The 24,915-nt window shown below is 37.6% G+C and overlaps 1 protein-coding gene across 1 annotated transcript; it reads left to right on the top strand.

Annotated features, from left to right (window-relative positions):
- The first annotated feature begins 5,747 nt into the window (after positions 1 to 5,747).
- LOC132500333 (alcohol dehydrogenase S chain) lies at positions 5,748 to 20,423 on the top strand. The gene is made up of 9 exons (XM_060115309.1): positions 5,748 to 5,765; positions 8,657 to 8,758; positions 9,382 to 9,520; positions 11,470 to 11,557; positions 11,655 to 11,874; positions 13,813 to 14,073; positions 16,915 to 17,050; positions 18,013 to 18,151; positions 20,399 to 20,423. The coding sequence occupies exons 1-9, from the start codon at positions 5,748 to 5,750 to the stop codon at positions 20,421 to 20,423; spliced, it is 1,128 nt and encodes a 375-aa protein (XP_059971292.1).
- Positions 20,424 to 24,915: the final 4,492 nt, after the last annotated feature.

Below are 24,915 nucleotides of genomic sequence, written 5' to 3'. Positions count from 1 at the left end.
GTAAAATTCAAAGAAGTGTGGAGGTCTCCTTCTGACTGAGTCCCCCTGGAGTTGTTTAACTCTCTGTAGTTTGGTTTTTTTTTTTTGCAGTACGCGGGCCTCTCACTGTTGTGGCCTCTCCCGTTGTGGAGCACAGGCTCCGGACATGCAGGCTCAGCGACCATGGCTCACGGGCCTAGCCGCTCCGCGGCATGTGGGATCTTCCCGGACCGGGGCTCGAACCCGTGTCCCCTGCATTGGCAGGCGGACTCTCAACCACTGTGCCACCAGGGAAGCCCTAACTCTCTCAGTTTTTAACTGAGCCTCCAGCAATTCTTCAGTTGCAGTTCAGTTTTTCCTACCCAGTGCTGGTTTCCCTGGCAGTCACTGCTCCAGGTAGCTGTGATCCTCTGTATTCCAATTGGTTTCTCCAATTTGGGGGGCAGCAGTCTGCCCTGAGACCTCATTTCTCTTATGGATCTAAGAAGAGTTGTTGATTTCTCAGTTTGTTTAGCATATTACTTGTTGTTAGGATGGTGTGGTGACTTCCAAGCTTCTTGAGTGCCAGATTGAAAACCAGAAGTTCTCTTACCTCTCTTTGCACACTCTCGAATCTACATATTGAGTCATTTTATATTGCCTATTACATTCCCATGTTTCCTAGCCGGATATTCCACTCAGAATATTTCAAGGTTATCTAAAATTTAACATGTTCAAATCAACCTCCCCTATTAGTCAATAAAACCACTTTCTCCTACGCATTCGCACTGGAACATTGAGTTGTTTTGGATTTATCACCCGTACTTTCATTTTTCCTTTGTAATTTCTCTTTGCATTCTTTCTTTGCTACTTTCACGAAGCCCTGGGACTAGAGCAATAAACAGATGACTGCAGACTTTGGAGCTGAACTGTTCGAATCCTGATTCTGCCCCACATTGGCAAGTGAACCTGGTTCTGGGCCTCGGTTTCCTCATCTATAAAAAGGAATATAGTAGTACTGTATAGGATTGAACTGAAATTTTTTAGTAAATATAAAGCACTTAGTGCCTGGCACATGCTAAATCGACATAATTGCTAGCTACTAGTATCATCGTTATTATTCTTTATTAAGAACTTTGGAGAAAACTTTTTAATGTATTATCTTCAGTTTCTTATCTACAAAGGGTGATGTATGATAATATCTTCCTAATAAATATTAAGCTAAACAATGTAAATAAAGCACTAATAAAGCAATCACTCTATAAAATTTGGCTATATTTAGTAATATAACATGATGATCAATAAAAAAAATACTATCCTGTGGAAAATCACCATAGATTCTTCATGGTTAAACAACTGTTTTCAGTGTGTAGATTGCATCTTTCCCTGGTACATACTTTCATATTATTTAAAGTGCGGAATTCATGCCATTTTGCATTACTTTAAAATTATTATATGATATCGCTTATATGTGGAATCTAAAAAAATGATACAAATGAACTTATTTACAAAACAGAAATAGACACAGACACAGAAAACAAACTTATGGTTACCAAATGGGAAAGGGGGGAGAGATAAATTAGGAGTTTGGGATTAACATATACACACTACTATATATAAAATAGATAACCAACAAGGGCTTACTGTATAGAACAGGGAACTATACTCAATATTTTGTAATAACCTATAAGGGAAAAGAATCTGAAAAAGAAAAGATAGATAGACAGGTAGATAGATAGATATGTATAACTGAGTCAATTTGCTGTATATCTGAAACTAAAACAACACTGTAAATCAACTATACTTCAATTTTAAAAAATATCATTAGATAATATTTCTGTTTCTGCATCATCTCAAAATTATCATTTGAGTAGCACTTCAGCATACTGATCCATAATATTTCACTAAAACATCTGCTACGCATTCAGATAATTCAAATTTGGAACTCAGAGAAAACTGTCAAGAAAGTCTGCATGGCTTTGTCTTAACACTTCTCTGAGATTATTTCCTAAGACCTTTCACAAGGAGATCTACAAACAAATATTTTAAACATTCTATACATGCTCTTTAGGTCAGGATCAGGGGTCAAAGTTGCCAAAATATTTTCTAACTTGGGGGAAAAGGAGATAACTTTAACTCCCTCAAAAACTTAGGCTTCAGGACTTCCCTGGTGGCGCAGTAGTTGAGAGTCCGCCTGCCAATGCAGGGGACACGGGTTCGTGCCCTGGTCCGGGAAGATCCCACATGCCGTGGAGCAGCTGGGCCCGTGAGCCATGGCTGCTGAGCCTGCGCATCCGGAGCCTGTGCTCCACAATGGGAGAGGCCACAACAGTGAGAGGCCCACGTACCGCAAGAAAAAACAACAACAACAACAACAAAAAATACTTAGGCTTCAATGTCAAAGTAAAATGTTAAGTAAATACTTGATTTGTTTTTTTTTTAATTAATTAATTTATTTTATATTTTATTTTTGGCTGTGTTGGTTCTTTGTTGCTGCTTGCAGGCTTTCCTCTAGTTGCAGTAAGCAGGGGCTACTCTTCATTGCAGTGTGTGGGCTTCTCATTGCGGTGGCTTCTCTTGTTGTGGAGCATGGGCTCTAGGTGTGTGGGCTTCAGTAGTTGTGGCATGCATACTCAGTAGTTGTGGCTCGGGCTCTAGAGCGCAGACTCACTAGTTGTGGTGCATGGGCTTAGTTGCTCCATGGCATGTGGGATCTTCCCAGACTAGGGCTCAAACCCATGTCCCCTGTATTGGCAGGCAGATTCTTAACCACTGCGCCACCAGGGAAGTCCAATACTTGATTTGTAGTATTGGATTTGGGCAGTTTAAACATACTGCCATAGCAACTTAAATGTTTGGCTGTTGCTAACCTCCCTCTTTACCTTGCCCAAACCCCACAATATTTGAAAGCTATTAGATTATTTATGCACCCATGAGAAGAGTTACATCTTTTTCCTTTCCAAATATCTTTTAAGTAAATATTAACCACATTGCTTTGCCAAGTCATTTGGCCTATAAAATAAGGAGTTTGGATTGGATGGTTTCTGATCTCCTTGCTAAAGAGTTCTCAGGCCTTATAAAATGTGGGGTCCACCTTTGTGGATAGATAGCTGAATGTCTTATTCAAACCCTGTTCTGCCCTGCCTTCTTTTTATAAAGTAGTGAGGGAAATATGGGCTTCTGAATTGGGCAGACCTCATTTAGGATTCTTCCACTGCCACTTTCCAGCTTCATGATACCATTAGAGATGGTGTAGCTCTCTACAGCTGCATAAATTCAACCATCTGTTTTTAACTGACTATTTCATGGCTGGACACCTGATACAGACTGATGTTTGCATTCCCCAAAATTCATATGTTTGAACCTAATCCCCAATAGCTGGTATTTGGAGGTGGGGCCTTTGGGAGGTGACTAGGTCATGAGGGTGGAGCCCTCATGAGTGAGATTAGTGCCCTTATAAAAGAGGCCCTAGAGCACTCCCTTGCTCCTTTCACCATGTGAGGACACAGTGAAAAGACGGCCATCTATGAACAGGAAGTAGGCTCTCACCAGACACAGAATCTGCCAGCACCTTGACCTTGGACTCCTCAGAGTCCAGAACTATGAGAAACAAATGTTTATTGTTTAAACTACCCAGTCTATGATATTTTTGTTATAGCAGCCCAGACAGACTAAGACAACACCTGACCCAACTGCTTGATGGAGAGACTTTAGTCAAAAGATAGAAGACTTACGGCCAAGCTATGTTCTGAGAGAGAAAGAGAGAGTGAGAGAGAAAGAGAGGGAGAGGGAATCAAAGATATGAAATAGTCAGTTAGCCCTGATATTTCACTTTTTCAGGGCATACCATTCACTTCTTGTCCTTTGATGCTTATGTGATTGCCTATTATATTCATACCCTAACACTCTTATTAACATCAGCCTGAGTATCTTGATGTTCTTGAAGCCAATATTTCTGACGTAGAAAGGATATTTAGGGATGTATAATTTCTGAGCTTCTCTTATCTCATCTGTAAAATGGGAATACTAGTAGTATCTTCCTTGTAGGATTGTTCTGAGGATTGTATATGAGAATGTAGGAAAAACTCCCAGTAGAGTTCTGGAAGCATAGCAGGTGCTCAATTAATGGTGGCCATTAGCTTCCTGTAAATTTATATCTCATAAATAAACCACCAATTTATTAAGAATTTACATTATTCCTGATACCCTATCCTTCCATTATCCTATAAACACACGAATCCCATGAGTCTTTCAAATTGATTAGGATATATCAGCCCCCTGATACCATCCAGAATCTCTGAAAAGTGGTCAGACTCCCTTTCTTTGCACTGCTCTCCTCCACAAGTTAAGGTGGGTGAGAGCAGGGTGGTGGCCATTCCTTAGAAGTGGTGCCTACTCAATGATTATAAGACCACAGTGAGATGGAAGACCTTTCTTGCCTCTCCTCTTGGTGGATGTAGTGCAACCCTAGTATGGCTTTCTACACCTGCATAAGTAAAGTTGGAAACAGACAATAGTGTTGTTCCCTTGACAATTCCAGAGAAACATACCCTTTTTGTTAACATATACATGTTGACAGACTAAATCTAATTAAGTAGTTGAATGCACTATGTCCTCCAAGTGCTGGTAAAAGACTTGAGATTTATTAAAAATCAAACTCTCATACTCACTGCACTGAACAAAGGACAATGGAAATGCACAGGAGTTTTCTTGACTAATTGCCAAAATGATCATTTAGTTTCTAACTTAAATGTCTTCTCTCTACAAAGCCTCCTTTGAGTCCTTCAGTCAGAATGCCCTCCCTCTGATATAGAACATCACAGATGGTCTGACTTGGTTGCCTGTGTCTTTTTCCCCCATAGATTGTGAGTTTACTTTTATGGATGATCATTGTAGTTAACACTTATTAAAGGCTGTGCTGTGTGTCAGGCACCCTAAGTGCTTTAAAAGGATTAACTCATTTGTCCATCAAACAACCTTTTCAGGTGGCACTACTATTCATCCTCATTTTACAGATAAGGAAACTAAGGCCAAGGACAGTTAAGTAACAAGACCAAGTTCACACAGCTAGTAAGGATAGGGTCTGCTCAAATCCAAGGTCATGCTATAACCACTGCCTCGTAATGCCTCCTGGCACGGGTAGAGGCCATCTCTTATCCATCATTGTCACCCCACAGTACCCAGCTGAGTGAGTGTCTGGAACAGGGAAGTTCCCAGCCGGTGCTAATTGGTATTGAGTGGAGCAGAAATGCCAGAAACAGTGAGCACCTTTGCTGTCACGGACTGTGACAGTGACTTCTCTGCTGTGAAGAGGAGGAGAGTGCTGAAGCAAACACATTCCTCAGGCTTGTAACTCTCTCCGTCCTAAGGCATTTGTGCTGCTTTCTTACTCCTCCTCCTTGCTAACTGCATTATGTGGATTAGAAGTTGGAGCTTAGTTCACACAAAGGGAAAACAGAACTCTGAACACCCTGTGTGGGATTGAGAGAGGAGAAATACGTAATCCATGAAAAAGATATATCTAGGGAAATATTTAACCTGATGAAATCAAGATGTTACCTGAAATTAGCATATTGCAAACAAAGTCAGTGTTTGAGTGCCCTGTTCTTCCTGATTTGACTTGGTCAAAAATAAGCTGATGGGAGGGGCTTAAAGGTCCCAGATCACATGTGTAGAATTGGGCATTATCCAAGCAAACAATAATCTGTGCAATATATCTGTTGTACATACTTAAGCAGGGAAGAGTCTGTAAGAATTCACGTCTCCTGGCCTGCAGAGAAAGCAGAAACATGAGTACAGCAGGAAAAGTAAGGCAATTTTTTTTTTTTACTTTTGGAATTATATTCTAATTAATATAATACACAAAGAGATACAGTATTTAATGAATAACTTAAAATTCATATATAAATTAGAAATAATATATACTGAAATACAACATAGAATATATGCTTCAATATACAAGGTATATTTAACTACAATTGAGATGGGCAATACCTAAATATCTTTAACAAAATGTATAGCATTATACCTATTACAGTCTATATTTCATATATTAAATAAATGTGAAGTAGTACATCCAATCATGAGTAATTTTCAAATCTAAAGTTAGAAATGAAATGTTTTTATCAAGAAGTTATCTTTATGCTAAGATACCATCATATGAATGTTATTCTTTATAATCATATTCTTTTTATGAATACAGGAAAGTTAAGTGTGACAGAACTTTTATTGATCTCAAAGCATTAGAACCATCAAGACTAAACAAACCAACATCAACATGCAAATTCTGATTTAAAAGGGTCCTATTATGGCACAATTCAGGAAATTTCCATAGAAATCCTATAGAACAGTTGTCCCCAACCCCTGGGCTGCTTAGAAACCTGGCCTCACAGCAGGAGGTGAAAGGCAGGCCAGCCAGTGAAGCTTCATCTGCTGCTCCCCATCGCTCGAATTACCCCCTAATCCATCCCCCTTCCCCTACCCCCCAGTCCGTGGAAAAATTTTCTTCCGCGAAACCAGTCCCTGGTGCCAAAATGTTGGGGACCACTGCTAAAGAATGACATCTTCTTCATGTAAAAGTCAATGTGATTAAAAAAAAAAAGTTAATACTGAAACAGTTTGAGCCACTTATTAGCACTGGGAACAGAGATATTTGGTTCTAAGTCTTCCATAGATTTATGTTTATTTGTTCAATGTGCTTACAGGTGCAGAGAAATACATGTGGTTATTCAATACAATCAATTCATGTTGTTTAACTTCTTCATGGCAAAAGCCTGTGTAACTGTTTCCAGTAGGTTTGCTGTATTAGGAGTTGATTGCACAATATAATATCTTGCTATCATGACTCAACTGAAAGATTCTGAGGTTTCTACACACACTGTGTGACACACAAAAGGCCTATATCAATGAGATTGGTTGGAAATCTTATGGGTAACCAATTGTCAGTTTTCTTATTCTAACTTTATTTTCATCCATTACTGATTAGCATTTACAGTGGCATATTACATTTCAAATGAAGAATAGTAAAGAAAAAGAAAAACTATATTTTCCAAAACTCAGCTTGAAAGAGTTCATAGATCAAAAGGGTAAACCAAGTGTATTAATGATAATTATAAATTATAGACAATCAATCCTCACTCCTCAGGTGCAACATCAATAACTTTTAGCTATATGATAACACTTCATTTATGTTTACCCTTCCTGTATTGTATGTTCTTCAAATGCTAAATGGCAACAATAATAATACCTACTTTCATAAGGTGGTTGTGAGAATTTAATAAATTCATATTAAATTTTTCATACTGGAAAGCATTGAAAATAGTGCCTGGTACATAGAAATAATTTAATAAATATTAGTCACTGCTATTATTGTTGTTATTGCTATCTAACCTCTAACCTTTTGTTAATCTTTTACTACCATCAAGTAGTGAAAAGATAAAATGATGTTAATTCTTTGGACACCCAGCTTTGTGATTCTGGGAAAAGTGTTTAGTCAATTACTAAATCAGTTGAGCCTCAATCTTTTCATCTGTAAAATAAGACTAATAATTCAATAATACTGCCCTGTGAAGTTTAAAAGTCAAACATGTATCAATAACTCACCCAGCACAGCCACTTGTGCCTGCTACATCATTGGCACCCAATAATCAACACCTATCTACCATTAGTGTATTATTTCCAAGTACTCTTATATTTATTGTGGAATTGACCATGACAAACACTTTGCAAAGTAGAAGGATTTGGCATACAAATAATGAAAATAAATTATCAGATAAATTTCAATTGAATTTTTATCATATTTGCAATATGTTAACTCTCTAGAAAAAACTGTCAACTATACAAGCCTTGCAAAAATGAACACAAGTCTTATACTACATTCCCAAGCACTAAAAATGCGTTCAACTTTTATTTGTAAGAACACCTGTAAGTAAGCTATGCTAGCTAGAAAGTGAAATACACAGTTGTCCCATTTTTAAATATATGCGTGTGTGTGTTTGTGTGTGTTGTGTGTGTGTAGAGTTTTAAACTCTACAATTTTGGGCTCAAGTGTAATCTGGAAGAAATCCCTATACATAAATTATATAACAAAACAGAGCTGCCAAAGCTAACTTTCAAATAAGTGATGCAAACAAATAGCACATAGAACAAGTGTAGAGAGAAAATCAGAGGAACAGGCAAATAGAGAGAGAGAAACCCTAGGCAGGGAGGCAAGTCCATAACTGGAGTCATAAAGTCAGATCATTTTGGCTTAAGTGGAGAACTGAGCAAGGGAGAAATCAGTATCATGTGAACAGACACTGAATCTGTCAGCAAAGTGATAGTGATTTAGAACTTCACGTACGAGCCAATAGTTTTGGGTAAACAACCTATTTCAGGACTGCATTAGGAAATAGAAGCAATAAACAATCCTTAGAGAAAAAAAAAACCCATGGTGTTCTTTCTTCATAAAAGAATATATTCCGTTTTATCTCAGTGTCTCACTATAGTTAATTCTATTTCTCTTTCCTTGTGGTATTGCTTTACACATTTTTATAAAGAGATACTATTATTCTTTTTGCAAATCAAAGGTTTTCATTTCTGTGGAACAATGTTAGGTTCTAGACATGGGGCTAGATGTTGCACATAAAAAGGTAAAAGACACAATCCCTGACTTCAAGGGTGGGGAAAAACTGGTATCATTTTTCTGTTCAATTTTCAGGTAATAAAATGCAAAGCAGCTGTGCTATGGGAGCTCAAAAAACCATTTTCCATTGAGGAGGTGGAGGTTGCACCCCCTAAGGCCTATGAAGTTCGTATTAAGGTAAAACTTTCTTCCATTTCTATTTAATCTTAGGTTTAAAAATTTCAGAGAGTAACAATGAAAATAACCAAAATCCATTAAGAGGCACTTTTCATATGGTTATCCAGATAGTGGAATTACATTCATTGCCAAGGAAAGTTGTAAGTATAAATTGTTAAATTTTTTAAAAAGAGACCAAAGAGTATATACAGTATAAACCTAGTAAAATAAAAAAGAATTTATGTGTTAATACAGAAAAATAAGTGCAAAGGAATATATATCCAGATTTTAAACCAATTAGCACTAGACGGTAGCATTTAAGTAACTATTTTCTTGGTGCTAATCTGCATTTCCTACTTCTATACAAAAGATCGCCTCCTTGTATGTTATATGACTTAAATATTTCAGAAACAATTATTTCACCGATTACTCCAAATTGTTTAATGCATGAAAGGAAAGTAGAGGAGGGTTTTAGGCTGAATAATCTTGGGTATAAATTGAATCTGTATTTGGGAAGAGTAGGAATTATCAGTAAAACCCGTGAAAACTCTTTAGCACAAATTCCGGAAACTGGTTACGTTAAGTCCATCTGAGTGAGGGTCATAATCTTTTCTGAATCTAATCATCCTCCCTTTACCCTGTAGATGGTGGCCGCAGGAGTCTGTCGCTCAGATGACCATGCGATTAATGGATCTTTGATCACACCTCTTCCTGCGATCATAGGCCATGAGGCAGCCGGCATTGTGGAGAGCATTGGAGAAGGGGTGACTACAGTAAAACCAGGTACAGAATTCACAGTTGGGGAATGTGCTTTGGTTCAGGACCCCAAGATGATCCAGCCTGGATGATGACACTGAATTAATAAGAGATGAAAGAATTTGCTCAAGGCTGAGCTAGGACTTGACCAGAGGTCTCTTCCTTTCCTCCCTCCTTGCCTGTCTCAGGCATATATGCATCCATGCACTCCTGTATTCTCTCCTTCAGCAAGTATTTCTTGAGGACCTAGTAGATGTCAGCCACCATGTTAGATCCTGGGAATACATGAGGATCAAAAAAGACCCAGTGCCTGCCAGGGTGGATCTCATAATGAATTAGTTCCCATTTTAGTGTTGCTAAGCAGTGTCTTCTATCAGGTCCAAAGAAAACTACAAATAAGACAAGGGAAAAAACATGTCTGTGGCCTGAGCCTCTAGATCAGTGTATGGAACCTGTTCTGTGCTGACTTCACACAATGGGGATTGTGAGGCCACGACTGAATCAACATTATCTCTTCTTAGGTGGGAAGTGGAGCCCATTCACTGGTTTCCCCTTCCAATATGGCCTTCTTTCCTGAACACAGAATGAATTAAACAGACTAGTTGGCAGGAAATGAAAGAGAACTAGCAGAGGCATCCTGCCATAAACAATATCTGTTTTATTACCTTTAACCATGATTAAATGTGGCTGGTTACTAAGCACTATTTTTCTTTAATATTTATTGTATCCTAATATTATTGTGTATTAATACAGATAAATATTTTTAGAGGTAAACTGTGAATAAACAGAAAATTTCCATGCTATCATCTCATATAAAGTTTATCTAGTAAATGTTATCTTTCTGAGTCTTTTGGATAAGTAGTATAGATGATTAAAAATAAATATTTTTAATTCTAAAAAATCACTTTAGCCAGTAGATTTGACCTCCCTGCTTACCAAATACTTAATTGACCTGTGGACAGAAAAAATAAAATAAGTTGTCTGGTTTGAGTTTCAGCTCTCAGCGTTTCCTTTAGTTAGAAATCTATTAATAATAAATGACACCCCTACTTTTTTTTTTTTCGGTATGCGGGCCTCTCACTGTTGTGGCCTCTCCCATTGCAGAGCACAGGCTCCAGACGCGCAGGCTCAGTGGCCATGGCTCACGGGCCTAGCCGCTCCGCGGCATGTGGGATCTTCCCGGACCGGGGCACGAACCCATGTCCCCTGCATCGGCAGGCAGACTCTCAACCACTGCACCACCAGGGAAGCCCGACACCCCTACTTTTCACCCCTGCTCCCTCCACCATAGCAGTAAAAATGAACTATTCACAAATTATCAGCTACAAACATTGGAAAGCCAGTTCTTATCCTAAAAGAAAGTGTCTAACTTATTATTGAGGGTTGAGGTTTTCAAAGGCATTTCTTAAATTCTTATGTGTCCTATTTTTGTTTGTTTTCTTTAAAAAAGAATTTTTTTTTAAAAAAGGACTCATTTCATAGTAGAGATAAGCATAATCACCTTGAAAAGCCAAGAAATAGTTGTTGAGATTCTCATTGTTATTGTATCCCAAACTATTACAAAATACTGGATCATCTAGTGGAACTATGGCAGCCTGCTCACAACTTAAATTTATATTTACACTTACAGTGAGAATATTTGTTTTAATTATTAAGGATTAAATGAGATGATACATATAAAATCCCCAAGAGAAAGGGCACACAATAAAAGATAACTATCAACACAGTGGAACCACTTCTAAAAATCCATGTTGTTTTCCACATTTGCATTTTCTTTGGGCATCTTCAGGCATATATAAACCCAAACTGGTAACGATGCTGGCAGGCAATGGCGAAGACATAGTGCTGACTGGACCCTATTCTTGGAGACTTTTCAAAGTCAAGTGCCTCTAATACATATGTGTAAGCTTTAAGCTCTAGCTCTATTAATGCCTGGGTAGAAATTTAAGAAGAATTTGTTTTATCCCCTTCCCCAGGTGATAAAGTCATCCCACTCTTTGTTCCCCAGTGTGGAAAGTGCAGTGTTTGTAAACACCCGGAAGGCAATTTCTGCCTGAGAAACAGGTAAGTTTCTGATACTCTTCTTACACAGCCAAGGAATTTGCACATCAGTTATACTCCTGTCTCATACCCTCATGTGCCTGTGTGTTGCACTGACCAGTCTGACCAAGCCTCGGGGGACCCTTATGGATGGTACCAGCAGGTTTACCTGCAGAGGGAAGCCCATCTACCAGTTCATCGGCACCAGCACCTTCACCCAGTACACAGTGGTGGATGAGATGTCAGTGGCCAAGATTGATTCAGAGTCACCACTGGAGAAAGTCTGTCTCATTGGCTGTGGATTTTCTACTGGTTATGGGTCTGCAGTCAAAGTTGCCAAGGTAGGAATTACAATGGGTGATAAAACCAGCTACACTCAGACTGTCAGGAGCTAAAAGGAGAGCAGCTTCTCACAGGAATCAGAGATCATGCTACACAGATTTACTGGTAGCCTCTCCCCCCACCACCGTAATAACATTGACATGCTCCATAGAATTGAGGCTGTTGATTATAAGTAGAAAACGCCCTCAGAAGGAACTGAGAGCACATCCTAGAAAATTTATCTGTTAATCACAAATGAAAAGCTGTTGATAATTAACTAAGAGAAAGTAAAGATGTTTTCCATAATTATTCTTCTACATGTGTTTTTTTATGGGATTACTAAATTTTAGAGCTGGGAGCTCGTTTCATCATTCATTTTGTAGTTAGCACCAACATGAGCCATACACAGCAGTTTCCACTAAGTTCTGAGTCAGGAAAAGTAAATGAAATGAAGGGGTTGCCTTTGAGGAGCATCTAGTCCATGGATCTTCTACTCCTAGAATTAGGATGAACAGTAGATTTCAAAGCCTTACCTGATATCCCGATATACTTCCAAACTGAGGGTCGCCAACATACCCACTCTATGGATCTCTATGAGGAAAGCAATGAAGCTTCAATGATGCATGAAGCATTTATTCCACTGCTATACCTCCACCCCTGCCACGAATACACACACACACACACACACACACACACACTTCAGAAGTGGTAGATTTTAAGGAGAAATTCTTTAAAGGCTCCTCTTCCCAAAAGGTTGGAAATCTAGTAGTATCCTTTCATCTTATGAAACTGAGGTCCAGAGACATAAAGCTATTTGCCCAAAATCTCACAACTGGTTCATATGCCAGCTGTGACTAGCCTCTTTCTCAAAACTCCTGCTGAATCATAAACCGTAATACATAATTACAAGCACTTTTAAATCACAATCACAAGCCTCATGTTTTTCTAAGGTAAAAAAGTGGTGTTGTACCCCACAGAATGTTTACTTGGGACAGGAGGAACATTTCACCCACACTGAAGGCTAACTATAGCAGACTAGGTTTATTAAACAGTTCCTTAGGCAAGTTAAACAATTGAGAGCACATGTTTTCCAAATTTCTGTGAGCCTAGCACTAAGTCCCTTGTGCAATTGCCTCATCTGAGCAGGTGGTCCAACTGAACCTACACACAGAGCAGAAGCCAAGGGCACTTGTGATGATGAATTTCATCCATTATTAAAGTATAGACTAGCTTTTCATTGCATTATTCTTCATTAGTGTACTTTAAAAAGCAGACATAAAGACCCACTCAGAGCACACTGGTCCCAAGCAGTATTATCTTAAAATTACCTGTTAAATTTCCCCTGTTGTTAAGTTTGCTTTAAGCCGAGGATAACTCTTCTATGTTTCACAGATAATTTCTGCTCTCATTATACTGGTCATGACTACTTAAAGTTAATGAACCAAGGAGTTAATTATTGAGGGTTCAATTGGATTATTTTTTTTCAGTCTCCTCTCTTCTACTCATTATTTAATTTCCCCAAAATTGTGTTTGTGTATGTGTGATGGACTGAAGCTGGCTATCAATAGATTCTCTTTAAGAGGGGGTCACTAGCATTTAGAGCTCAAAGATCATCCAGTCCACTGGCTCCCAGTTTGGGTTTCCCATTGGAGTCACCTGGAGACTTGGTCTTACCTGCAGAGAGTCTGATTTAATTGCTTATGGGCTGTGACCTGGGAGTTGAGATTTTTTTTCAAAGCTCCCCAGGTGAGTCTAATGTCTAGCAAAATTTGAGAACCACTCATCTAATTCAACCCCTTCATTTTAAACATGAAGCAGCTGAAGCCAAAAGAAGTTTTGACAACAGATGGACATAGTTTGAGTAGCTCCTGACAAGGGAAAAGCATGGCACTTTATACAATTTAGGCTCTTTCTAACAATCATTACTTAACCTGTTTTTGCATTTTCTGAAAACACAGGTCACCCCGGGCTCCACCTGTGCCGTGTTTGGCCTCGGAGGAGTTGGTCTGTCTGTTATCATGGGCTGTAAAGCAGCTGGAGCAGCCAGGATCATTGCAGTGGACATCAACAAAGACAAATTTGTAAAGGCCAAAGAGGTGGGTGCCACCGAGTGCATCAACCCTCGGGACTATGAGAAACCCATCGAGGAGGTGCTGAAGGAAATGAGTGGTGGAGGTGTGGATTTTTCATTTGAAGTCATCGGTCGTTTTGACACCATGGTATGTACCCTGAAATGCCTTGAGCTATCAGCTTCTGCATTCTAGAGTCTACTTTTATGCAGCAGAATATAAACATTATATATAAAGAATATTTTTTAAACTATGGCAATTTTCCATCTCCTATTTGTTACCTGGATTGCTTAATTATTATTATGAGGAACCTCATTCCATCAGTTAAGTATAACTGTCACAAGTATCATTTCCTTTTTAGAGACAGAAGAGGGTTTTTTTATTGAGCCATCATAAATTTATTTTAATTTTTAGTTCAAACAAATTCAAACTCAAGTCAATATAAAGAATATAAATTCTGTTTTCAAGTTGGCAAGTTTGATTTCTCCCCCACATTCTTAACAAAAAATGGTTTGACAATTTTTATAGGTTTTAATGGATATCATATTTTGGCCAAAAGAAAAAATGAGCAACTTTAGGCTCCGTATCATTTTATTAACAGAAAATATGCCCTGTTTTACCACAGCAGGCAGCACAGTGCCTGGTACATAATATGCATCCAAATCTGTGTGTTGAACTGAATACTTTAAAAAGTCAACAGGTTTTTCCACCAAAAAAATTTAAGTGATACCGTATCTCATAGTGTTGTTTCTGGATTAAGTGAGATAAACATGTAAAATACTTAGCACGTGCCACCTGTCAGTAGCAAGCTCTTATTAATAAATGTCAGCTGGTGTCATCAACAAACAGTACTGTTTGCAATCTTGCAGCACTTACATCATCTTTAAAATATACATGATATTACTTTCAAATAATTACAATTATCAATTGCAACAGAGAACACATCCCTAGCTACATTTCACCTAACCAGAATTCTCTAGAATCCTAATGAAAAAACCCCCAGAGACCAACAACAACAAAAAAGCCCCCTTTTAAGGTTCTCCAGTAAGTCCCAGCAGTGTTGGTAGTAGGAAGCAGCACCTAAAGAGTAAAGCTCTTTGCAGCCTTGACCTGGGACAATATGCCATAGATGACTGAAGTTCCAACACAATCCAACTTTTTCCAAGGCTCTAGCCTTTCTCCTTATGCCATTTTTCTATGGTTTTCCCTCCATTTTCTCTTGTGGAATTGGACTGTTTTAAATATCTGATAGCCACATGTTCTAAAGTTCTATGGTCTTCCAAATGTCATACTCCAAAATCAAAGGACTGATTATTATATATTTCGGGGGGGATCCTAAACAACTTTCTTACTGCAAACCTGCTTAAAAACCTGACTGGAGGGGAAAGGCTTTCTTTTCAAGTTCCAGAGTAATAGGTGTAGTTTAAAGTAAAGTCACACAGGAGTTAAAAGCACATTTAAAACATGCCTGTTTTAGGCCAACAACTATATGGAAAGGTGCTCAACATCATTAATCACCAGGGAATGCAAATCAGAACCACAAAGAGATATTACCTCATACCTGTTAGAGTGGCTATTATCAAAAGACAAGCAATAACAAGTGTTGGAGAAGGTGTGAGAAAAGGGAATTTTGTGCACTGTTGGTGGGAATGTAAAATTGGTACAGCCATTATGAAAAGCAGTATAAAGGTTCCTCCAAAAATTTAAGATAGAACTACCATATGATCCAGCAATCCCACTTCTGGGTATATATCCAAAGAATATAGAAATCACTATCTGCACCCCCATGTTCATTGCAGCATTATTCATAATAGCCAAGATATGGAAACAACCTAAATGTCCATTGATGGATGAATGGATAAAGAAATTGTGATGTATATATAATATATATAATATTAATTCATATGAATGAGTATTATTCAGCCATAAAAAAGAAGTCCTGTCATTTGCAACAACATGGAATAACCTGCAGGACATTATGCAAAGTAAAATAAGGCAGACACAGAAAGACAAATATTATATGACCTCTCTTATATGTGTAAACTAAAAAAATCAAATTCTTAGAACCACTGAGTAGAACAGTGGCTGCCAGGGTCTGGAGGAGTGGGAGAGGAATAATGGGTAGATGTCAAAGAGTACAAACTTTTAGTTATGAGTAAGTTCTGGAGACTTCCATGTACAGCATGGTTATTATAGTTAATACTACTGTATTGTATACTTCAAATTTGGTAAGAGAGTAGATCTCAGATGTTCTCACTACAAAAAAAGGTAGTAGCTATGTGAGGTGATGAATGTGAATTAACTTGATTGTGGTAATCATTTCACATGGCAGATGTATATTAAATAATCACATTGTTCACCCTAAAAATCACGTTATACAACCTAAAATTAAACAATTTTTATTTGTCAATCATACTTCAACAAAACTGGAAAAAAATAAAGTACATAAATTAGGAAAAACGTGTCCACTAGAAATGGGAGGTAGAAATGGGGATCCATTAAAAAGGGAGACTGTGAAATGGGAAAGAGAGAAATGTTGATGATGTAATTGACCTTGTATCTGGTTCACCATCAAAATACCTGGTTCAAAGTACTGAGTTCAAAATATCTACTTAATAAGTAAATGAAGAATGAGTTAACTAACTCAGATTGCCCAGGGGTCATGTGATGATAAACATTACCTTTATTTGAGGAATCAGATTATATATATGTAATGATAGTTGCCTCTTTATTACTTTCTAAAGAAGACTTAAGTACATACAAACATACAAATTCATTCATCTATTGTCTCATTCAAAAATATTTTCTGGGCATCTTCTAAAGCCACATCTAGTGGCTTTAGGAAATAATGGAGAATGAAGAAAAAGGCATAATCTCTTCTCACCACACACTCACAATTTAGCTAGATCCATATTACATGATACTGTGTATCATAAGTTGGGACTACCAGAAAATCCACTTTAATGATGCTACATATTAATTGTATTCCAGATGGCTGCCTTGCTGTGCTGTCAAGAAGCATATGGAGTAAGCGTCATTGTAGGAATATCTCCTAGTACCCAAAATCTCTCTATGAACCCCATGTTGCTGTTGACTGGACGTACCTGGAAAGGAGCTATTTTTGGTGGTACGTAGTTAGGCTTGAGGGCCAAATGCTTACTAACGTCAGGATTTCTTCCTTTTTACATGTGACAAGGCCAGGTTTTAAAATGCAGTGTAGGGACTTCCTTGGTGGTGCAGTGGTTAATAATCCACCTGCCAATGCAGGGGACATGGGTTTGATCCCTGGTCCAGGAAGATCCCACATGCCGCAGAGCAACTAAGCCCGTGCACCACAACTACTGAGCCTGTGCTCTAGAGCCTGCGAGCCACAACTGAGCCCGCATGCCACAACTACTGAAGCCTGCGCGCCTAGAGCCCGTGCTCTGCAACGAGAAGCCACCGCAATGAGAAGCCCACGCACCGCAACGAAGAGTAGCCCCCGCCCGCCGCAACTAGAGAAAGCCCGCGCGCAGCAACAAAGACCCAACGCAGCCAAAATTAATTAATTAGTTTAAAAAATAAAATGCAATGTAGTTTAAAAATAAACTAAAATCCCTTTGTATCTATAGGCTCCAAATCAACTAGATGTGGAACTAATGCACAAAGAAAGTCCCAAGACAGATTTTAATGGAGTCCCCATAAACTAACAAGGATCTTTCAGCATCATCCCTTTTGATACTTGTGACTGCACAATGCACTGAAATACCTAGGAGGATCCAGGAAATTCATAGCGATAATTTATGTCTGCACTCACTGCCCAAATTTAGACAACTATTAAATTTTCTTCTTCACTTTGAGAATAACCATCTGCACTAAAATTTCTCTATGAGAGAACTAATAACCAAGAGCCCTAGTTTGTTTGGGGAGATTGTTTTAAAAAGTCAAATCACTGCAAAAGGATATTGAAACACACCATCTCTTCTTAACCTCAGTAATAGTAGTCTGTGGACATTTTATAAACTTTCATTTAAATTCTATGTGGAAAGTCTCCTCTCCAATTCTCCTCATATCTGGCTGAATCTAACATTGATGTCACTTCCTTTTCAGGCTTTAAAAGTAGAGATTCTGTCCCCAAACTTGTGGCTGATTTTATGGCTAAGAAGTTTCCACTGGATGCATTAATAACCCATGTTTTACCCTTTGAAAAAATAAATGAAGGATTTGACCTGCTTCGCTCAGGAAAGAGGTAGACTTTAAGTTTCTTTTTATGGTGCGGTTGGACTAACAGAGAAAAAAAGTAGAAGGATGAGAGAAAGACAAGGGTGCAGTACCTTGGTTTTCCATTCCCAGTTCAATCGTTGCATGTAGAACACTTAAGATCACGTTGTGAGAAGCTAAATGCTTTGCATTGCCTGTTTTGTTGAAGCCAAATTATGCTGGTCAGAGCAAATCTGAATGATCAGAGCCCTCTGCCTTCTTTACAAGAGAACTCTTACCTTTGCAAGGAAAATGAATGAGCCACATAGTCATGTTATAACATGGAGTGACTGCAGCCCCTGCCTGGCCACCTAAAACGGTTGACTATTAATAGCTATAAATTTAAATTACATTCAAGACATCCCAAAAACTCATTATGGGAGCTGGTGAAGCTATATAGGCATTATTTTCTATACAGATATTACTTTCTTCATTAAAATGCTATTATTGTTATTCCTTTTTTCCATTTACAAAGAAGTTTTCACAAATAAAAATTATTGCAAAGAGGAAGGGTACATAATCTATTTTAAATCGTTAAATCTTACATGTTCTTCAAAGCTTAGGAAAACAAGCCAGTTCCATTTTCTACCTCTAACATTTAACTTTTACAACCACCTAAAAAGAAGAATTTTATCATTTGCATTTATATATGGGGCACAATTAATAATAGGCAGTTTTACCTAACTCTGCCCTTCTTGTTCCATAGTTCCTGCTTTTTCTGCAACTTCACACTTCTTCTCATGAGGTTTTCAATTTTAAACAATATTTCTTTAGCATCCATACACATAACACATACTAGGCACTTAGTCTGATAAATATTATTGAGGAAGGAAAGAAACTAGCATCCAAACAGTACCAGATTACATCCTTTCTAGAAAGCAGTTTGGTCATTTGTATCAGAAACATTAAAAAACAAAACAAAAAAATAAAACTTAGATCCTATGTCCCAGCAATGCCATTTCTGAGAACATATTCTACAGAAATTATGAGATATGCAAACGTACATATGTTTAAGCATGTTCATCTATTATCTATAATATCAAAAATTGGAAACATCCCAAAGGTTAACATTAAGGGGATAGTTAAATAAATTCCAAACATGTAATAGAAATCAATGAAGCCATTTAAAAAGGAATGATTTCATTAAACTGGGAAATTCTCCTGATGTAATTTTAGGCTATAGAGTAGAGAAAACAAACTTATACATACAATATGGTTCCAAGTTTTCAATAAGAGCAATAAAAACTTGCATATGTTTAGAAAAAGTTGATCAAAATTCAAGAAAATATTAACACTGATTACTTCTGGGTTGTGGGATTACAGGTTATCTTTACTTTCTTCTTTATACTGTCCTTTACTTTCTAAATTATCTACATACATTTTTCATATATATTATATATATACACACACGTATACATATATATAATTTTTTTAAATACAAAGACCACCTTTTTCTAAAGTATTTACCCATCAGAAGATGGTTTTTGGAAAGGACATTAGTTCCAGTAAAATGTAACATTTCTGATCTTTCCAAGAACAAAGTCTCACCCAGTACAAATCAATTCTCTTTTTTCTACTTCTAAGTCTCCTTAAATATTTCTTTACCAAAGCTCTATTAAACTTTCAACATGGCTTAACTTTATTACACTATCAGCACCTTTAGGCACATTACCTATCATCTTGTAATTTGTGCAACTTTGTATTTGGATTTAAATCCCAGGATCCCACACTAGATGTGTGATCTAAAGAAAGTTACAAGTCTCTTCAAGTCTCAGTATCTACAATCTCTAAAATGGAAATAATATTAGAAACTGCCTCCTAGCATTGTTGTTTAAGTAGAGGTTTAAATGATAAAATACATGAAAAGCATCTACATAGTATGTGACAAATAGCATGAACTTATTACATATCATTACACATTGTTATTTTGTATTCCTTATATACAAGGCATGTGGGATCTCAAAAATTATATTTTGAAAATCTAATACATAATGAAGCCTAAATGGCAGTCACATTCAGGATATAATAGAGCCTCAGGTTGGAGAAAACACAACAGGAAAAGATGAGATGATGTTTTACTTGACTTGACTTGAGTGCATTACGGATGGGAATGAAATAGTAGGAAACAAAGATAGCTTTTCAAAGAGACAAATCTAGTGCTCCTTGTACTCTCACATGTAAGAGTGTATATTATCTAAACATTAAAACAATTAGTATCTTTTATTTTCTGTTTCAGTGTCCGTACCATCCTGACATTTTGAGACTATACACATGGCTTCACTTGTAGCAGTCTTCCGGCTCCATCATCTGAAACATCAGCCAAACATCATCAATAATTCTATTCTTCAGAGATACTACCAATAAATTACACATGGGGGCTTTCCAAAAGAAATAAAATTAATGTGAAATCGTTTTTTAAGCAAATGCTTAAAATTCAAGTGAGAGCTAGATGAACCATCATATGGGTAATTGAGTCCAATAAACCCTCCTTCTTAATCATTCTACTCATGTTGAATCGTGTCATCTTTCCCACTGAGGAAAGGTATTTCTTTTGACTTTTTGCACTTTTTGTATCTTTGCCACCCTTAGTCTTTGAAGACTTAGTCTTTGAGAAAGTCCTCATGATACTTATTCCCCAACATACATGTGATGGACTATTGTGCTCCAAGTCTTCCACCTGTACTTCTACTGTCTGTATTTTCCTTTTTATGAAATGTAGCAAAATCCTACAGTAAAAACCACATGTAGTCTGCAAAAGGATACACTCAGATTTATCAGTGGAGAAGGTCCAGAACTTCTAAATGCAGGGAATTTCTTAGGGAAATGTCACATATTTTTAAGGTGAAGGGAAGTGTTTTTATACTACAGTTTCATACTACATGTGATAAATGTGAGGTCTGAATAGTAAATCTGAAAACTGAACTGCTCTTGGAACCATATTCCAAAAGTCTATAATTTTTACTCAAGAAAGTACTTTATTGGTTAAATGATCTTAGTTATTACAATTGACTGAAAGTAAGTCATAAGGTAATTAAAAATAATATGGTGGCTTGAAGTCTAGGGATGGGAATAAAGCAGCTGTGGACACAGCGTGTAACTAAGAAATGGCACAAACATCCAAAGCACATAGAGATGTACATTTTTGCAAAAATCTTTTCAAACTAGAACTTTTCTATTAACTACCATGTCTTAAGTCTATAACCCTGGAATTAATTCTTTGAACATGTGAAAGTCTATGGTCCCCATTTGTTAGTGCTTTCTCAGGGGAAGATTTTCACTTTGAGCTTCATCTCTAAATGTGTAATGAAAAGCTTATTCCTTTAAGGAGTTTTAGCTATCTTTAAAAGTGTGATTTGTTTCCATGTCTACAATTTGTTTGATATTGTGGAAAGGACTCTAGACTTAGATCAAGTGATCTACCACTTATTTGTGACCTTCAGTAAATTACCCAACCTCTCTAAACCCATTTTATCCTTTGTTTTAAAAAATTACTTTACCAACCCATTACAGCTTCATGAAGATTAGATGGAATGATGCTAGTGAGAAGGCTTTGTCAACTATGAAGTGCCACGTAAATGTAGGGAACAGCTTAATTCTTTTGTCAAAGATACTGAAGGAGATATTGAGGGTTAGGGGAGCTTTCAGAATGTCCCTAAGTTTTCAGAATGTCCTAACATCATGGAACACTATGTTCCCATGTTACTGGGTGCTCCAATGTTTTTATATTCGTGCTGATAATGTGAGATTCAGAGGAGAAAGAGATGGTTCTAAATGCCCATGTCACAATAGTGGGCATAAAATCCTACTGGTTGCACAGAGGCCTGCATCCAGCTCCAACCCTCCTTCCTCCCAGGTTATGGGGAGCAGGTGGAGAGCAGGATTTGGCGGCATGTCAGTTTTCTCATAGAGGGGCACAGTGCTCCATGAGGTGTAGCGGGGGAGGGTGGGAGGTGCCTTTTGCACTCAGAACTTCCTCCCTATTTACTTTGACATTGGTGGGGAAGGAGGCATGTTGAAATCAAAACAGAAAAATGGAACCACAGAGTGGCTGGTATCCTGACAGACCTATAATGGTACACATGGTCAGTGTGTCCTGCTGGTCTCCAGCAATAATTCTGACTCTACAATCAAGAATTTCCATATTTGTTGGTCTGCTTTAAAAAGTGTAACTAGAAATGCACATAACACACTCACTTTTAGCCAGCTGCAAAAAAACTTAGTCAAAATGAAGAAAATTTTCAAAATTTGAAGAGAAAGAATTTCATGTTGATAGTTTAACTAATAGCTCTGATACAGTGACTTAGCTCCTCTAGAAGTAGTAAATAAACAGAAAGGAGTCATATAATCAAAGTCTGATTTAACCCTTTGCTACTTTACAAATCACACAAGCTACTCTAGGATTAGAAAAAAAGTCTTTGACAGAATCATTAAAAAATTACTCAGAAGTTGAAGTAGAGTAAGAGCAAGTATGTATTTAATAATTACATTCTTAGACACCTGACTACTTAATTCTGTTAGCAAATGATTATTGCACAAATAACCTCTATTAAGTATTCTCCAAAAAATGTGAAATTGACCATTTCATTGAAGTATATCAAATTATATTTATCTGTCAAATACCCAGCAAACATTCAGGAAATGGACCATTGCATAGGAAGAGAAACCAAAATTAGTGTGGCAAGAATAAAACTAGAGTGGGGGCACTAGAGGCCAAACACCATTTTGATGAAATTTTTTGTCATATATGTCTACCTGGTTTGCTCATTTCATTCACTTGGAATCCAAGGGCCAGAAGATCATCTTGCACAGCCCTACCACAGTCATCAAAAGAACCCAGAGGTTGCTGAATAACTCGTAAACAAAACTAACTCATGAGCAAAGATAACTAGAGAGAGTAAAGCATCTGGTTTCCTTTTCCAGTCTTGCTCTTTGAGGTATTTGCCGTGTCAACAAATAACTCGGTAGACTTATTAGGAACAAAAGCAAGTCAGAAATCATCAGACAATTCTTATCTAAAAATGATGTTTAAAGACTACCACTCAGGACTTCCCTGGTGGTGCAGTGGTTAAGAATCCACTTGCCAATGCAGGGGACACAGGTTCGATCCCTGGTCTGGGAAGATCCCACATGCCACAGAGCAACTAAGCCCGTGTGCCACAACTACTGAGCCTGCGCTCTAGAGCCCGCGAGCCACAATTACTGAAGCCCACGTGCTCTAGGGCGTGCCACAACTAGTGAAGCCTGCACGCCTACAGCCCATGCTCCACAACAAGAGAAGCCACCACAATGAGAAGCTCGCACACCACAACGAAGAGTAGCCCCTGCTCGCCACAACTAGAGAAAGCCTGAGTGCAGCAATGAAGACCCAACACAGCCAAAAATTAAAAAAAAAAAAAACTACTACTCATCATAGACCAATAACTTATAGTGTTTTGGGAGATGTCTAATTGCCTTAAAGGGTCATAACTACAGCTTTGAAGCAAGAAGAATTTTAGTTCATTCTAACTTTAAATACTGAATATCTCCTAGGTAATTTCATGTTTCAGCATGGCTGAGAGAGAGATTGCGAAATAACATGAAGACTATTTCTTTTGACACTGATTTTTTTGTCTTGTGATGATTTAGTCTCCTAGCAACTTGCAAATATGCAATACAATATTATTAACTAATATATTCTCCATGCTGTACATTACATCCTTAGGATTTTTTTAATAACTAAGAGTTTGTACCTTTTGACTCCCTTCACCTATTTTGCCCACCCCCCGGCTCCTCCACCTTTGGCAAATATTCTGTTCTCTGTATCTATGTGGGTTTTTTTTTCAGATTCTACATATAAGTGAGATCATACGGTATTTGTCTTTCTATGTCTGACTTATTTCACCTAACATAATGCCCTCGAGGTCCATCCATATTGTCACAAGTGGCAAGTATTCATCTCTTTTATGGCTGAATAAAATTCCATTGTATATATAGACCACTTCTTCTTTATCCATTCATCTGAACATTTAGTTTGTTTCCATATCTTGGCTATTGTAAATAGTGCTGCAGTGAACATGGGGATGGATATATCTTTTCCAGTTAGTTTTTTGTTTTTTTCAGGTATATACCTAGAAGTAGAATTGCTGGCTCATATGCTAGTTCTATTTTTAATTTTTTGAGGAACCTCCATACTATTTTCCATAGTGGCTGCATCAATTTCTACATTCCCACCAACATTGTACAAACATTCCCTTTTCTCCATATCCCTGCCAACACTTGTTATTTCTTGTCTGTTTGATAATACCCATTCTGACAAGTGTGAGGTGGTATCTTATTGTGGTTTTGATTTGCATTTCCCTGATGACTAAAGATATGGAGCATCCTTTCATGTGTCTGTTGGGCATTTGGATCTCTTCTTTGGAAAACTGTCTTTCAGGTCCTCTGCCCAGTTTTAATCCAATTGTTTGGTTTTTTGCTGTTGAGTTATATGAGTTTTTATATATCTTGGATATTAACACCATACCAGATAGATTATTTGAAAATATTTTGTTCCATTTAGTAGGTGGCTTTTCATTTTATTGATAGTCTTTTTCCTGTGCAGAGCTTTTTAGTTTGATGTAGTCCCACTTGTTTATTTTTGCTTTTGTTGCTTTTGCTTTTGGCGTCTAATACAAAAAATTATCACCAAGTTCAATGTCAAGGAGCTTACTGCCTATATTTTCTTCTAGGTGTTTTTTGGTTTCAGGTAAATGGGATTGTTTTCTTTCTCCTTCT

This window comes from Mesoplodon densirostris, chromosome 1, assembly GCF_025265405.1.
Source record: "Mesoplodon densirostris isolate mMesDen1 chromosome 1, mMesDen1 primary haplotype, whole genome shotgun sequence".
NCBI lineage: Eukaryota > Metazoa > Chordata > Mammalia > Artiodactyla > Ziphiidae > Mesoplodon > Mesoplodon densirostris.
This window is presented reverse-complemented; position numbering and strand designations above follow the sequence as displayed.